At 28.7% G+C, this 14,366-nt stretch overlaps 1 protein-coding gene and 2 long non-coding RNA genes across 4 annotated transcripts in view; 1 reads left to right on the forward strand and 2 right to left on the reverse strand.

Moving 5' to 3' along the window:
- The window catches only part of LOC136795598 (uncharacterized), a 5,379-nt gene extending 4,246 nt beyond the window's left edge, over positions 1 to 1,133 (reverse strand). Inside the window, exon 1 of the long non-coding RNA XR_010843216.1 lies at positions 809 to 1,133. This is a non-coding gene — a long non-coding RNA (uncharacterized lncRNA). The remainder of the gene's footprint in view (positions 1 to 808) is intronic.
- LOC106687490 (lipase 3) overlaps positions 1 to 10,716 on the forward strand; it is a 17,440-nt gene extending 6,724 nt beyond the window's left edge. The window contains exons 2-9 of one of the 2 annotated variants that reach the window (XM_067046674.1): positions 43 to 220; positions 1,717 to 1,831; positions 3,196 to 3,293; positions 3,395 to 3,555; positions 3,631 to 3,789; positions 5,009 to 5,093; positions 7,020 to 7,162; positions 8,877 to 10,716. In XM_067046674.1, the coding sequence (XP_066902775.1) occupies positions 43 to 220; positions 1,717 to 1,831; positions 3,196 to 3,293; positions 3,395 to 3,555; positions 3,631 to 3,789; positions 5,009 to 5,093; positions 7,020 to 7,162; positions 8,877 to 9,044 (1,107 nt within the window). In that variant the 3' untranslated portion in view covers positions 9,045 to 10,716. The remainder of the gene's footprint in view (positions 1 to 42; positions 221 to 1,716; positions 1,832 to 3,195; positions 3,294 to 3,394; positions 3,556 to 3,630; positions 3,790 to 5,008; positions 5,094 to 7,019; positions 7,163 to 8,876) is intronic. The other variant, XM_014431411.2, reaches the window with a different exon arrangement.
- LOC136795597 (uncharacterized) lies at positions 8,932 to 12,376 on the reverse strand. The gene is made up of 4 exons (XR_010843215.1): positions 12,201 to 12,376; positions 11,882 to 12,112; positions 9,211 to 9,386; positions 8,932 to 9,060 (listed from the first exon to the last, which is right to left on the reverse strand). It is a non-coding gene; the product is annotated as an uncharacterized lncRNA (long non-coding RNA).
- Positions 12,377 to 14,366: the final 1,990 nt, after the last annotated feature.

The following is a 14,366-nucleotide window of genomic DNA, read 5'->3' on the forward strand; positions in this document are numbered from 1 at the left end:
TTAGATTCAATGGGATCATATTGATTTTTTTTTCCTTCTCAGAAAGATATAGCTGAGGCTGCTGGTTATTCAGCTACAGATGTAGAAGTAATAACAGAAGATGGGCACAGCCTATGGATGCATAGGATTGGTAATTCATCAGGTCCACCTGTTATATTACAACATGGGCTGGCAGTTGCTGGTGAAGTTTGGGTTGCTAGAGGACCTGATAAAGATCTTGGTATACATTTTTTAATAAAGTTAAAATAATTTGATCAATTCACAAATAAATTGATTCAATATCTATGTTTAATGTAAATATTCCTGAGGATAAATTACAATCATCATTATTAGTAATTTAAATATATCACTGGTGGTTGTAATAAAAGTAGTGGACTGCATTTAGAGGATTTAAAATGAATGAAGCATGGTTAAATAGGGAGATAAGCCTCTATTCTTGATTCAATTATAAGACACATGGTTATATGGGGGTTCGCTAAAAGGTTGTACAGTGTGTATATGTATATATAGTAGACCGTAAAACTTAAATATAAGAAGATGATCAGGGTTGCAGTAAAAAAAAGAACAAATAGTTTATAACTATTTGTTATAACTATAACTACTGTCGGACATTAAAATAGTTATAAACTATTTGTTCTTTTTTTTTACCGCAACCCTGTTGAACAATGTGGTTTAGTATTTAATTTTGATTATGGAATTTAATAGGGTTACATGAAATAATAAATGTAGTTTATTTGTGTTGAAGTTTGCTTGAAATTTTGATTTATCTTGATGACTTGTGAGCTATTAAGATTTTGGTGGTGCATACTCATATTCTCTTCGTTCCCTCAGTCTGCCTTCACCCCTTTGCCTGAGTGTGGTTTAGTTTATTCACTCATCTTGAGCTTAGTGTACATGAGGAAAAATAATGTGGTTCTGTGAATACTGTTGACTGTCAGTTGTAGGGGCTAAGATGGCTACCAAAGCCTACTGCTTCATATAGCTGCCACTAGATGGCAATATCTTGAATTCTTATTCAAATGTAAGAGGGGACACATTCCTCAAACAATCTATATTTCAAATATTTATGAAATAGGTTTATAATAATGTCAGTATAAAAGATTGATGTGTTAAATCATAGAATGCAATCTTTTAGTTAATATTTTTCCCTACTTTGGCATTTGTTGGTAAAAATAAGCTCAAAAATACTAGCATTTTTAGTATTCTAGAATTCTAGATTTTTTAAAATCAAAAGTCAACATATTATAGCAGAATCTTATGTAAAGAAGTTAAATTTTTATTTTAAATCTTGATTTGTGACTCCTATTCGACAAGGGGAAATTTAAATTTGCCAAAAACCCCATAACTTTTGAAAAGTGGATATATTAGCATTAGATAGAAAACTGTTCAGTTATTTTTGTGACATACATGAATTATTGTTAGATCCAGAAATTTTTATTCTTTACCTTAATGTTCAGAAGAGGGATCATTATCTTACAAATTCAAAAAAGTTATCATCATTGTCAACCCAATCACTTATTTGTTTAGAAACAAGATGTTTAAATAGTTTAATTAGTTCAGGAAAATTTTTAAGTTATGACTTTGCTGTTTTTATTATAGGTATCAATTATTTTCAAATTATAGTTTAATGTTTAAAATAATTTTTTAAAATCCCATATGAATCCTATTTATGGTGACAGGAACTTAATTAAATGTTTAATTGTTTTCTAATTTCAGCATTCTTATTACTAAAGGCAGGATTTGATGTTTGGTTGACAAACCAACGAGGCTCAGTTTACAATCAGTATAATTTAAAGTACAGTCGGACAGACCCACGATTCTGGAACTTTAGGTAAATTGTTTACTACAGTTAAATTTTCTATATTAAAAAAGGAAATGATTTAAAAGTAATCCAAACTACGAAATAATCCCGACTACGAAATAATCCCATCCCCCCAAGTAATGGAAAATTACTTCTTGGTAAAGCAGTGGGTTGCCTTCTACATCCCAACAAAAACCAAGACCCGTTAGAAAATACATTATTACACTTTATTTACATTTGCAGTCATAAATGCAAGAAGCTTTTTGTATATTAACATTCAGATGCATGAAATAGAATTTTCTTGCAAAGACCCATAGAGTGTAATGGAAAGCGACTCCACTGGTTTCATCCATCTCTATCTGTGACTCTTCTTCCCGGGCATTAGTATCCATTAAGTCTCGTCCTTGAATGAGCGATCCTTTAGTAAGACCTCCTTCCTCCCGATTTCTCTTGCCAAATGGACTTTCAGGATTCCTGATAAGAACATCATCCTGGCTTATGCCTAGTCCTTGTCCATCAATTCTGTTAACTCATTTCTGATTCAATTGAAACCAGCAAGAAGTTCCCCGGCATATTCCCTGCTAAATTGCCTTTGTTTCTTCTTCTCTTGGAACATGAGGAAGATATCCTTTTCTGGGGTCCACCACCCCATTTTATTCTTTCCATCAGTCGATTCCCCCTTTCAGAAAATGGTTTAATTCCCCGATCTCCATTGAATGTTTTGAGGTCTGACACAGCTTTCTTCAGAATTTGGGCTGTTGTGTTAACCTTTATCCACTCCAGCACATTGGGGTGTGCTTGTAACATGGTAATTGTCAGTAGAGCTGGAATTTCATTTGTCACTGAAGTGCTACCGGTGGGTTTTCCTGGGATAGATTCAGGATTGGGTCCCGTAATATACTATCGTTCACTATGACTTTCTTCAGAAATTCACACTAAACAAGGGTAAAATTTCAGTTGAAGAGAGCAGTAAAAAAAATAAAATTGGTTTTTAGAATTAGCCATTACCTCCTTATCTAAAGTAGAAGTAGCCATTACCTTCGCCACCAGTTAAGTATTGTTGAGGGCTAACAGCAAAAATAGAGAAACAGCAGAAATAGTTGACGACCTGAAAGCTGACATTGTACTCAGGCTGTAACTTATACACATACACACACACAAACAGACCTACTACACCTTTATTTATTTGACATACAATTATTTGTATTATTCACTTTTAAATAATTGCAGAAAAAAAGTTTCAGAGTTTATCACAATGTTAAATTACGAAATTACCAGCCAATTTTCATTGGGTATTCAACTTAATCATTTATTTATGGGTCTCAGAAATGATATATGGACAAACAATTTATTCATCAAAAATGTTGATAAACTAGTTCATATTAATTTTTCAGTTTTCATGAGGCTGGCTATTATGATATTCCTGCATTCATCGATAGAATTCTCAAAATAAGAAAAGTAAAACAAATATTTTTTGTGGGACATTCTCTTGGTAATATGTCTTAAATTTTTTAAAAATATCATATGAGATCTGTTATGAAATAAATATATATTTTTTATAATTAACAAATGAGAAATACAATGGTTTTCCAGGTACAGCTGTATTTCTTGTAATGAGTTCACTAAGACCAGAATATAATTCTAAAGTACGAGGAGCAGCATTGTTGGCACCAGTATCATATGCACCAAGTTATGATGCATTTGGTCCAAATCCTTTTCTTCGCTTTCTTCTGAATAATAATGATGCTGTATATGTAATTTTATAACATTGTTTATATTTTTTTATTTTTAACTAAACAAAAATTTATTTGTTTTCATAATTATTTCAGGTCGGATTTATAAATGGAAGAATTTTTGAATTTGTGCCAAGAACATCATCAAATATCAGAAGTATAGAACAAACCTGCAATAATTTATCAGTAATTCAAGATCTTTGTTTTGACATAATTGGACTTTGTGTAGGGGAAAATAGAGCCAATTTAGATAAGGTAACAGTTTATATGTGATGAAACTTAATTTCTGTTTATGTGCAACAGATTCTGAAGTTTCTGTATGTTTTTTTATACATCTTTTAAGAACAACTGGGACAAATTTCTTCACCACTGCCCAATGTTAATCTGAGCATAGTATAAGGCTCACCAAGTTTTCTGGTGTGAAATTTATTCCACACAATCTCTTCAATTCGCTTCTGTCTTTTGCAAAGCCTAAGTTTTGTAAAAACAACAAGTGATCCGATGTTTTTTCAATTGCAAGGCATGCAGGGAATTCTGAGGTAGTGTACAATTTAAAGCGGCCTCTAAATCATCTATGTGCGGTCAATAATTAGGTTACCTAAAAACCCACCTCATCATGTCAGTGAACATACAACAAACCAACATCGGGTATCAACCTGTAAGTCTACCTACTGGAATGCATAGCCAGTGTAGGAATAATGTGATTCCTGAACATCAGTTTGGATTTTGACTGTCTCATTTAATTATTAAACAGTGCCATCATATGGTAGTTGTTATATTCTCCACCCTGGATCATGGAATGTCTTACCTGGAATCGAACAGATCCATTACCTAGGGCTCCACCTTGTCAAGCGACTTACTTAGAATAAAATGATAAGAAACTGCTTGTTGATTTTGGTTATTAAAACACTTACTTGGTAACTTAATTTCTGATTTCTTAACTTAATTTCTTACTACTACAAAAAGTTCATCTACAGTATAATTATCAGCCCTATTTGGACCCACAGAATTGATCTTTTGGGCTCTAATAATCTTTCAAATTTCTTCCGAATCCAATCCAAAATCTTTCAAATAATTGTTGTAGATTTGGTCTGAAATATGTATTAATCCTTTGATTACTAACTCCTTGCTTACACAAACCCACCAGTTTGTAACTTTTCATCCCAATGTATTCCCAATAATGTCCGAAAAGAACTACAGGACATTGAAGTGCTACCAATGAGCGGTTCTTTCACTACCCATTATTATGTTTTATACTCTTACATTATGTTTGTTTTTTTATTGTAAGAATAAAGTTGTAAATTTCAATTAATAATTATTTTTAAAGAAAATTCGGTTTGAAATATTTCAAAAACAAAACAGAATGTAATATGCAGAAACATAAATTATTATGTTAAATTTCACGTTCATAGCCAACTTAATGAAACAATGAAAATCAATTATCAGCAATAAAAAAGGTTGTTTAATATTTCAGGAAAACTTAGGAAATATGTTAAAGTTTGTACCTGCAGGAACATCATCAAAGAGTATATACCACTTATCCCAAGTATTCAAAACTGGTAAAGTATTAATTAGATAATATAATTATAACATAATTTACTTTTAACAGATAATCATGCTGTCTTCTAACTAAGACAGAATGATTATGGAAGAAAGAAAGAAAAGAATTAACTATAATCTACTATAAAACACAAGGAATCTCCTGCATAAATTAACATTTTTGATTAGAAAAAAAAATTGAAATTTAAAAAATAAGAAAGAAAGAAAAATTAGTTGTTTAGACATTTATAAATTCCAAAAAACTTTCAACAGTTTTTTAAAAACCACTGATTTGCATGTTTTATATGATTTATTTTTTATTATTTTACTATTAAATATGCTGTAGGGATATTTCTATATCGATAAAGATGGTGAGAGGATAAAAAAAAAATATATATAATTTGTTGTAATGGACAAAATATAGCCATTTTATTAGATATGAAAATAAGAAAATGTTAGGAAAAAGTAGAGCATTATTCTATTAAATATTATGAGTTTGTCAATACAAATTGACGAATGCAAGATTCGTTGCAATCAACGAAGGTATAATTATTATATTGTTTCACACTTAAATGTTTTAAAGTAGTGTGTTTATTTCTAATTATATGCATCTAAAACATTAAAATATTTATATATATATATATAATTGACTGCATTATTTAAAATTATGAAGAAGATGGTCAAGGGTGCAGTCAAAGGTAACAAAAATAGTTAACAACTATTTATTTGCCTACGTTTCTTACCACTTTGTAGAGCTTCATCAGGGATGTTCAAGTTGAAAGCTTTCAAAACTTTTCAAGTTTCCACTTAACAAAAGTTAAGTATCCACATATAAATAATAAAATAAAAAAAACAAAAAACAAACAGTTATTTGATGAACGATCAAGTGTGATTGATGTATCACTGAACCAGGCCTATACATAAAGCTTAGTCAGTAGTTTTGCTGAGACCGTGGATCTCAAACATCCTTTATTTATATAGTTTTTGTTAAAATTTGATTTAAACATTTGTATCTAACTGGGTTTACTGAATTTTATCTGGTTAAATGAATTTTACAATGGTTTAGTTATATCACTTTATGATTAATATCAAGAAAAGGTGTATTAGTTCACCCAATTCATTTTCACTTCAAATAAATTCTGGAACTTTTGAAAGATTAGAGTTAAACATTTTGATGTTATTTTTTCTTCTTTTCCAGGAAAAACCCTCCTTACTTTTCACCTGCTTGTTTGATTATTAGGTGACATTTCAGACATCTGGTCCAATTTATAATTATATTAGATAAATTAGATTTTATCGACCTTTTACATTCACTTCCAGTGAAATTCAAATTAAATAAAAAATACATTATAATTATATTCTATTTAACATTTAGTATAATCAGTTTTATTTTATAAAATTAGTATTTTTGAGTTCAAATTATGTGTAAACTTTTTCTATAAATAAAAAGTTTTCTGTTTATATTTATTTTAAAAATGTCATTATTAAATATAACTAATTTAAACAAGAAAGGCATAACAATATGAACACCATATAAAAAAATCATATAAACCAATACCATAACATTGGTTTTTCATTTGGTGTTTCATATCTCAGAGCAGGAAGGATAGCTTATTATATAAGGTTACCGATATATTCAAGTCAGTGTGAGATGGTTGAAATTTATCCTGTAGGTTTGCCATGAAATAAGTTTCAACCTTCCCAGACTGTATTCAAACCAGCACTGCTTTTGACCCAACAATGTTAAGGATGCCTAAACAAAGTCGGCTACCACAATAACAATACCATAAGTAAAAGAAAATTTAAAACTATAATTAAAAAAGAAACTCTAATATTAATTTAAATCTTATGTTTGGTGAAAATTATAATGGATTACAGTTCTTTTATATACAGGAATGAAAGAATTGAATTCAATATTTCCAATATTATTCCTTATTCGTGTATAGGAGAATTTAAGATGTTGGACTATGGCCCGAAAAGAAATTGGATCTACTATAATAGTTCAACACCTCCAAGCTATCCTCTCGAGCGTGTTACAGCTCCAGTTATCTTATATTGGAGTTATAACGACCCTCTAATATCACAAGAGGTAAGCTTGTTTGTTTAAAAATAAGCTATTGTTTATAATGTCATTAGTTTGTTTCTCCATTTTTGTTAAGATTTTCCTTCATTGGCTTTTGCTGTGACATTAATTATAGGCCTTGGATAGGTGGCCAAAGGGTTTCTAAAAACTACACATTGATCAAACTCATCATCTACAAGATTTATGACCATAGCCAACTACTTATTTCATAATTTACTTCTTTGCGCTAATATAAAAATTCTAAAACCATTGCTGACAAATTTTTTTTTCTAGAGAAATATTATATGAAATAATAATATAATTTGATGATTAAATTTTGATATTTAGTGACCGTTGGCATATAATAAATCTAATTATTCTTAATATTTTATTCAGCCAATAAAGATGCATATTTTAATTTTTCATGCAATGTTTCATCTTTATTTTAACTCAAAAGATGGGTTCTTGAAAAATGAAAAAGGTTGCAACTGTGCATAAAATAATTTATACAAAAATATAGTAATCTGAAAATAATTTTTTTTGTTTATACTAATTTTTACAAACTAGGTTATTACTAATAATATTGTTTTTTAATCACCAAATATATGTATTTTTTTTTTAAATTAAAATAATTTATTATTATAGACATGAAACAAGGAGTCGGGTATTTTTTAGAATCCTTTATATATGACTAATTTTCCTGTATCTGATCCTCTTATTGTTAGCAATAAAAATGCTACTTCTTAGAATTTCAAACTAATCCAGATAAAATGAACAAACTATTCATATGAAACACCAACACCTTAGTAGAAGCTGTGTTCTAGAGGGGTTAATTTATCCAGCAAAATGGTTCAACTGGCTTTGTTCCTTTCAGTGAGCTGAGGTAAGATTAATTAATAAGTTTTGTAGAGACCCATCATAAACTTAGGAGGTTATTTTTAAGTTAGATAACTACTTTAATAGTTGGGTATGTACAAATAGAAAAGAAATGTTTAGCTGTAGCTCATGGGTTTGAGAGGTTTAAGCAAGGAAAGGATATCATTGTAAAGATAAATTATTAGGCTCTCGAGATGATCTTCAAGATTTTTCTTGTAAGTGCAACCAAAAGATTTTAACGAATGTTTTTCTATTCATGAAACTTCACATTCCAAAGCGTCTCTAACCTTGGAAAGACAATTTCCCAATTAATAGGGCTGGACCCCAGTATAACAAAAATATCTTTATTTTCTCCACTGACAACCTAAAGAGCTTAAAATTTCATTCTAAAAAGAATATTAGAGCTAAAAGATCAACTTTTGGTAGAACTAAGAGGTTCACTGATGTTTTGGGATCAACTAGGAATAAAAGAAGAACATATTGTTTTTTGTCCAATCAATTAGACAGAAACTAACAAAATTAACTAACACAACCCACATCTAGGCTCAGAGTCATGTATTAGAAGAGCAAAAGAAGTATTTTATTGGCTAGTTACAATAATAAATTTATAGAGAAATTAATCAAAATCAAACTTTTAAGAAAATAGATCTGACTCAGCAGCAAGAGCCACTAGTAATTCTTGATCATCTGATCATTTGTTATAACAATTATTTTAAAACTGTAGCTTAACTTTATTCATACAAGTTTTTTAAAATAAAGTTTTTCTCTTCATTCTACTTTTTTTTTTTTTAAATACTACAAATATTCCTTAATATCTATTAATATATTTTGTAATTATTAGTTCAATTAAATTTATATGTTTTAGGCTGTACAGAAACTGGCATCCAAACTACCCAACCTAGTTAAATTGCAAGTTTTACCTGATCCAAAGTTCACTCATGTTGATATGATCTGGGGAGAAAATGCCAAACATATTCTTTATCCTGATATCATTGACATTTTTCATTCTTTGGTAGCAAAAGATAAATTGTGAATTGACTAGAATATTACTGAAATTGATCAAAAAAGCTTCAGTGATTTGAAATTTAGACTGATAGAGACAATAAGATTAGTATTCAATTGATAAAATTTGTACAAATAATAAAGCAGAACAATTTTGTTAAGTTGAAGAGTCTCGAAATAATACTTGATATACTTACATTGTTAACTTGATTGTGTCTGTCTTGTACCAAAATATCACCTTATGGAACCTGCCAGAGGGTTTAGGAGATATAGAATGTCCACCAAGAGAAAAGAAGAGTCTGAAGACAGATGTGTCACGGAGCTCTGGGTGATAGTGCCTCTCATTTCCTCCCCTGGAGCCATCTCTGTTGAACTGTAGTGAATTTATTTAAAGTTTAATTGTGAAAAAATTATATTTATTTATTTTTTGTCAATTTTAAATGTATATATAATAAATAAGTCATTCATGTGCATTATTATGGTTCAAAATTGATTTTTCAGAGATCATTTATAATGAGTTCAAATACAAAATTTCATTAGTGTAATGAACAATTCAGTTATTTCCACTGTCCGATGGAAAGAGTAATTAAGAGGTTTTGATAATTAGTTCTTTCTAGAAATTTGAAATGATGGCCCATACTGTATTTGTAAAATCATAATGGCCATAATCAAGGAATATAATGACTATTAAATAAAAAAGTCTCTAAGAAAATATTTTATTGTTTAACAATAAACAGGAATAACAACCTTAAATTATTTTCAGTTAGAGACTAAATTTCAGATTTTACCAGATTTCATTCATCTGTGTTGATGATTTTAAGTAATAAGTTATTTAAATGCTGAGGTGAAGAAAAATTCCAAACTAGAATTCTTCTCCTCAGCATTTTAGAAAATTATATAATCAACTTCCTGAAAAAAGAAAGTCCAGAATTAAGTAATAAGGTACAATGTACTAAAATTGAGGCATTAAGAACCAGAGTGTACCAACCTCTCCATCTGTGATTTTGGGATAACCCGTTTAGAAGATTGTAATACAATTTGAGATTAAAAACTAGTTCAGTTGGATAAACTACATCTGTCAACCTATATCTCTTGAATGGTATAAAAAATAATAAAATTCTTTAGATAGCCAACAGTTGATTTGACATATAGTGTTTGGTTTGTGGAATAATCTACTTAGGTTCTTAATGCTTCAGTTCATCAGAAAGTAAAAGTCTATAATTCATAAAAAAAAAATTATTATGACTCATGTTATTGCTCTATGTAATGTTTTTTAATGTCTTTAACTGACTATTAATTATTTTTACACAAAACAAACTAATTTGCTGTTTTGGATTAAAAATACATGTATTGAACCTTGAAAATTCTTAGTCTATTAATACAAATAATTAGAAATCATAAACAAAATATTTTTTTTTTTATACAAAATTGTTAGAACATCTAGTATACCATTTATTGTTTTTATAATGTGTATAATCGTTGCTATAAAATATAGTGAGAATAGGCCACCAAGAAATTCAGCAAATTTTATTAGAAAACCAATACTGTAAAAATAATCCACAAGAAAACATTGATTGCTGATTCTATGTTGTCTTATTTTCATCATGTCTAGCACGATTTCACCCCATTTTACAACAGTGCGTTTCTACTGATTTTATACAATATGGATTTAAACTTTGTGTACATAGTTTAATCTCTACTTATCTAACTTGAAAGATCCTTTAAAAATATCCAATTCACACAAATTTCAATTCATAAAACAATTGCATTAGATATCCATGTATTATATAATATAACTGTTGTATATTATGCTGAATTGAGTTACCATTTTGTTAAAATTTATTTCTGTTACCATATTTAATTATATTCTAGTCACATGACCAACAGTTTATCTTTAAGAAGAAAATGAGACTTTCTAGTTTCTGTTTGTATAGATTATTATTAACTTATGTTTGTAAAATGGGCATAAAAATATGTATATTAAACGGGATTTTTGAATTTGGAAGAATGAATTTTGTTTATTTCAAATTTAAAAATGAATAATTAATATTTCATCTTGAAATACATAAAATATCTCCCAAAATTTGTTATTTCATTATTTAACCATTTCTGTCAATTCTAACTTAAATTAATGTAATAAATACTAACGAAATGATACCAATGTAAATACTGGATTATTAGTAATAATTATGGATTATCTCTCTAGGAAGTCTGGTGAGTCGATTCTTTTAAAATTTTTTGAGGTTAATTACTTTCATCATTTGCAATAAATTATTATTTATTTATTCATTAACAATTGTACAACGTTTCGGGACCACTGTCCCATATTCATGCACTATAAAAACCTATAACAATAATAAAATCTATATAACACCAATCTTCTTCTTTATATATTTTATTTTATACAATAAAAATCACCTCATGATTTCATATGGGAAATCATGTCCACCATTTGTGCATCTTCACTTCTCTCTGGCACAGCCATCATTCTACATTTCTTACTATCTCTTTGGACCTTATCTCATGTCCAGTGTGCTGTTTGGTTACCTCCCTGTTTTGTATTTATTATAAACTTAGTGATTTTTTATTTTTCACATAAACCTGTTTATTTTTTCTGATTTTTATGTTTTTATTTTAAGTCTATTTATAATATCTGCATAATGTGTGTTTAAGTGTTTAGTGTCAGTTTTATAATTTACTGTGTTTTGTATGTATATATAGCTATATACATAACAAAAAACATACAATTACGTTGTACAATTGTCATGAATAAATAAATAATAATTTATTGCAAATGATGGAAGTAATTAACCTCAAAAAATTTTAAAAGTAATAATTATATATAAAAGGATTAACTCTATTATGTACCTCATCTCTTTTGTAATGATGTTTACATACGCGGCCATTCATTATTATTCATTATTTTTCTGTTCAGTTATTAAAAACAAAATCTTTTCTAAACGATTTTTTTGACGAAGCCCTAAAAATTGTATTGGCTGATTGTTGATTGATCGTGTATAATATGTGTAAGGATGATGGTCCAGGTTAGATGAAAAGAATTCATACAGTATTAAACCACTTTACAGGCCTTCGTCAGGGCTAAAAAAGATAAAAACAACTAAAGTTAGTTTCGCTTCTTCTAGTTGTTAATTTTATTTCGTTTGGTTGTTTGTATTTTTTTTTTTACCCTGAAGGAAGATATAAATTGTTATAATTTGGGCCGTTCAGAATATTTAGTTTTCAACAAATTTAGTCCAAGATTCCTTAAAAATGAGACTCTGAATTCCTTCAAAATTAAGCAAACTGGTATAATATAAAACGTAACTTCGGATACATTCAGTTATTGTAATGTTACACAGTTATATCGCTAAACTATTATTACAATGATTTAACAATATCATCATTTTCAATGAAATAAAATATAAAGACATTCAGTAATAACAGCTGAAGTAGAAATTTGGAGTAGTAACAGATTTTTAAATTTTTCTTCTTTTTTAACTTTTATAACCCTCATGGATAATTCTTATCAAACCACACCATAAAATTCGTGTAGATAATATTTATTTATCTTTTAGAGATTTTAATTTAAATTATTTTCCGATTTAGGTTAAATTAAAAGAAAACTTTGCCATGTTTATGACTAATTGGGTAATTGCCAAATTGGGGTTTAGTTAGTGGGGTGGGTTGGCCAGGAAGAATTACCTTCTCTTATTTTTGGTATTATGGTCTCCCCCAGAAGTTTTACAGTTTAAGTGCAAGAGAATCTGAAGAAAGAGGAATCATTAAAAACAGAAGAGACAAAAATTACCAAAACTACAATGGCAAACATAATTAAAATTTTTTTTTTTAATCATGGCCCCCTTATTTTTTTGAACGATTACAATTTATCTACCTCGAGTTATTAAAGACATAAAAAGGAATGGACTACATTAAACTAATTTGTGTGAATCATTTTTTCACAATCAACATTACAGAGTCCAAAATCAGATATATTACCAATGCTAACCTTGATGATTGTGTTCGATTGGAATTATCATCTTGTACTCCCAGCTGTGAGAAATTGCCTACTGAGCAATGCCAAGAAATTACGTGTATTCTGTTTTCCTAATCACACTTTGCAATCTCTTCTTAATTTTTTTTCTTTTCTGTAGGTTGGAAAGCAATAGGTTGTTCCTGTAAAACATCCGCCCACCATTAATACTCTTAATATTGAAACCACATCAATGTTAAATACATTTATATAATTAGACGATTTTAATGGACCAAACTGAATATATAAAATAAAAAGGGTGCGAAAAAAAAACTTGAAAAGTTGATAACTAAATATTATCGAAAGATTAAAAAAAAAATGAATCTATCTGAGAGTTATGTATGGCATCTATTTATTTTTCTAACGTAATTATCAATATCTCCTGAAATTTCATGCAATTATTGACTTTGTTTGGGCTAAGATAATTATTGAAATATTCAGGAGAGTTAGCCTATTAGGCTGGATTAAAAAGTATTTAATTGTTAATCCAGAAACCACTATTTTCAAAAATGGTACGTTATTTTCTATCTTGGATATATGAATGTGTTTAAGAAGATGGTCGGTAGGGTCAGTTAAGAACATAAATAAGTAAAACTTATTTGTTCTTCATTGGCTATATCCCCAACCATTTCTTCATGATAAATAAAAATTCTGCTGAGCTGCAAGTATCCAATTCATTATTCTCCAAAGTAAAAAGACAGGGAAACTACGCACTACTCGACAGAGAGTCAAAGCAGATGTAACCCTTATAACATGTTTATGAACATCAAATAAAACATTATTAATACCAGAAGAAGTGAACTACATATTCTTACTATCCTAAGAATTCGATTAAAAGGAAATTTTCAAAGGAATTTTATATGGTAATCGAAGGTTATTACTATTGATTGAATTTGATGAAAGTAGGTAAAATAAAGATTGTTTATTTAAAAAGCACTGTATAATTTAAACATAACGCATACAGGTAAGTATAATAGTAGGCGAGATATAAGGACAAAATGGTTGTTAGTGGAAATTCATTCCCATTAACATGGAATTTGATTTTTTTTTATTCTAATTGTACCTACTTTTATATAATGTTACGATAGACAAATCCGAGTGTACAATATGTGTTTTATTTCGCAACCATCTTGAATTTTATTTTTAAAAATCTTAAAGAAATTCTTATTTGGTATCATTTTACAAAAACTTTCATGCTTAAAAAGATTTATGAAACAATAATAAATAACGAAATGGTGGCCGAAAAACTGAAAAGCCTATAATTGTTCCTAATTTTTCACATTTACCACAGAAATAATTGTAATGAAACCTTTTTTTAAGTAG

This window comes from Halyomorpha halys, unplaced genomic scaffold (assembly GCF_000696795.3).
Source record: "Halyomorpha halys isolate HHAL.00 unplaced genomic scaffold, Hhal_1.1 Scaffold971.1, whole genome shotgun sequence".
Classification (NCBI taxonomy): domain Eukaryota; kingdom Metazoa; phylum Arthropoda; class Insecta; order Hemiptera; family Pentatomidae; genus Halyomorpha; species Halyomorpha halys.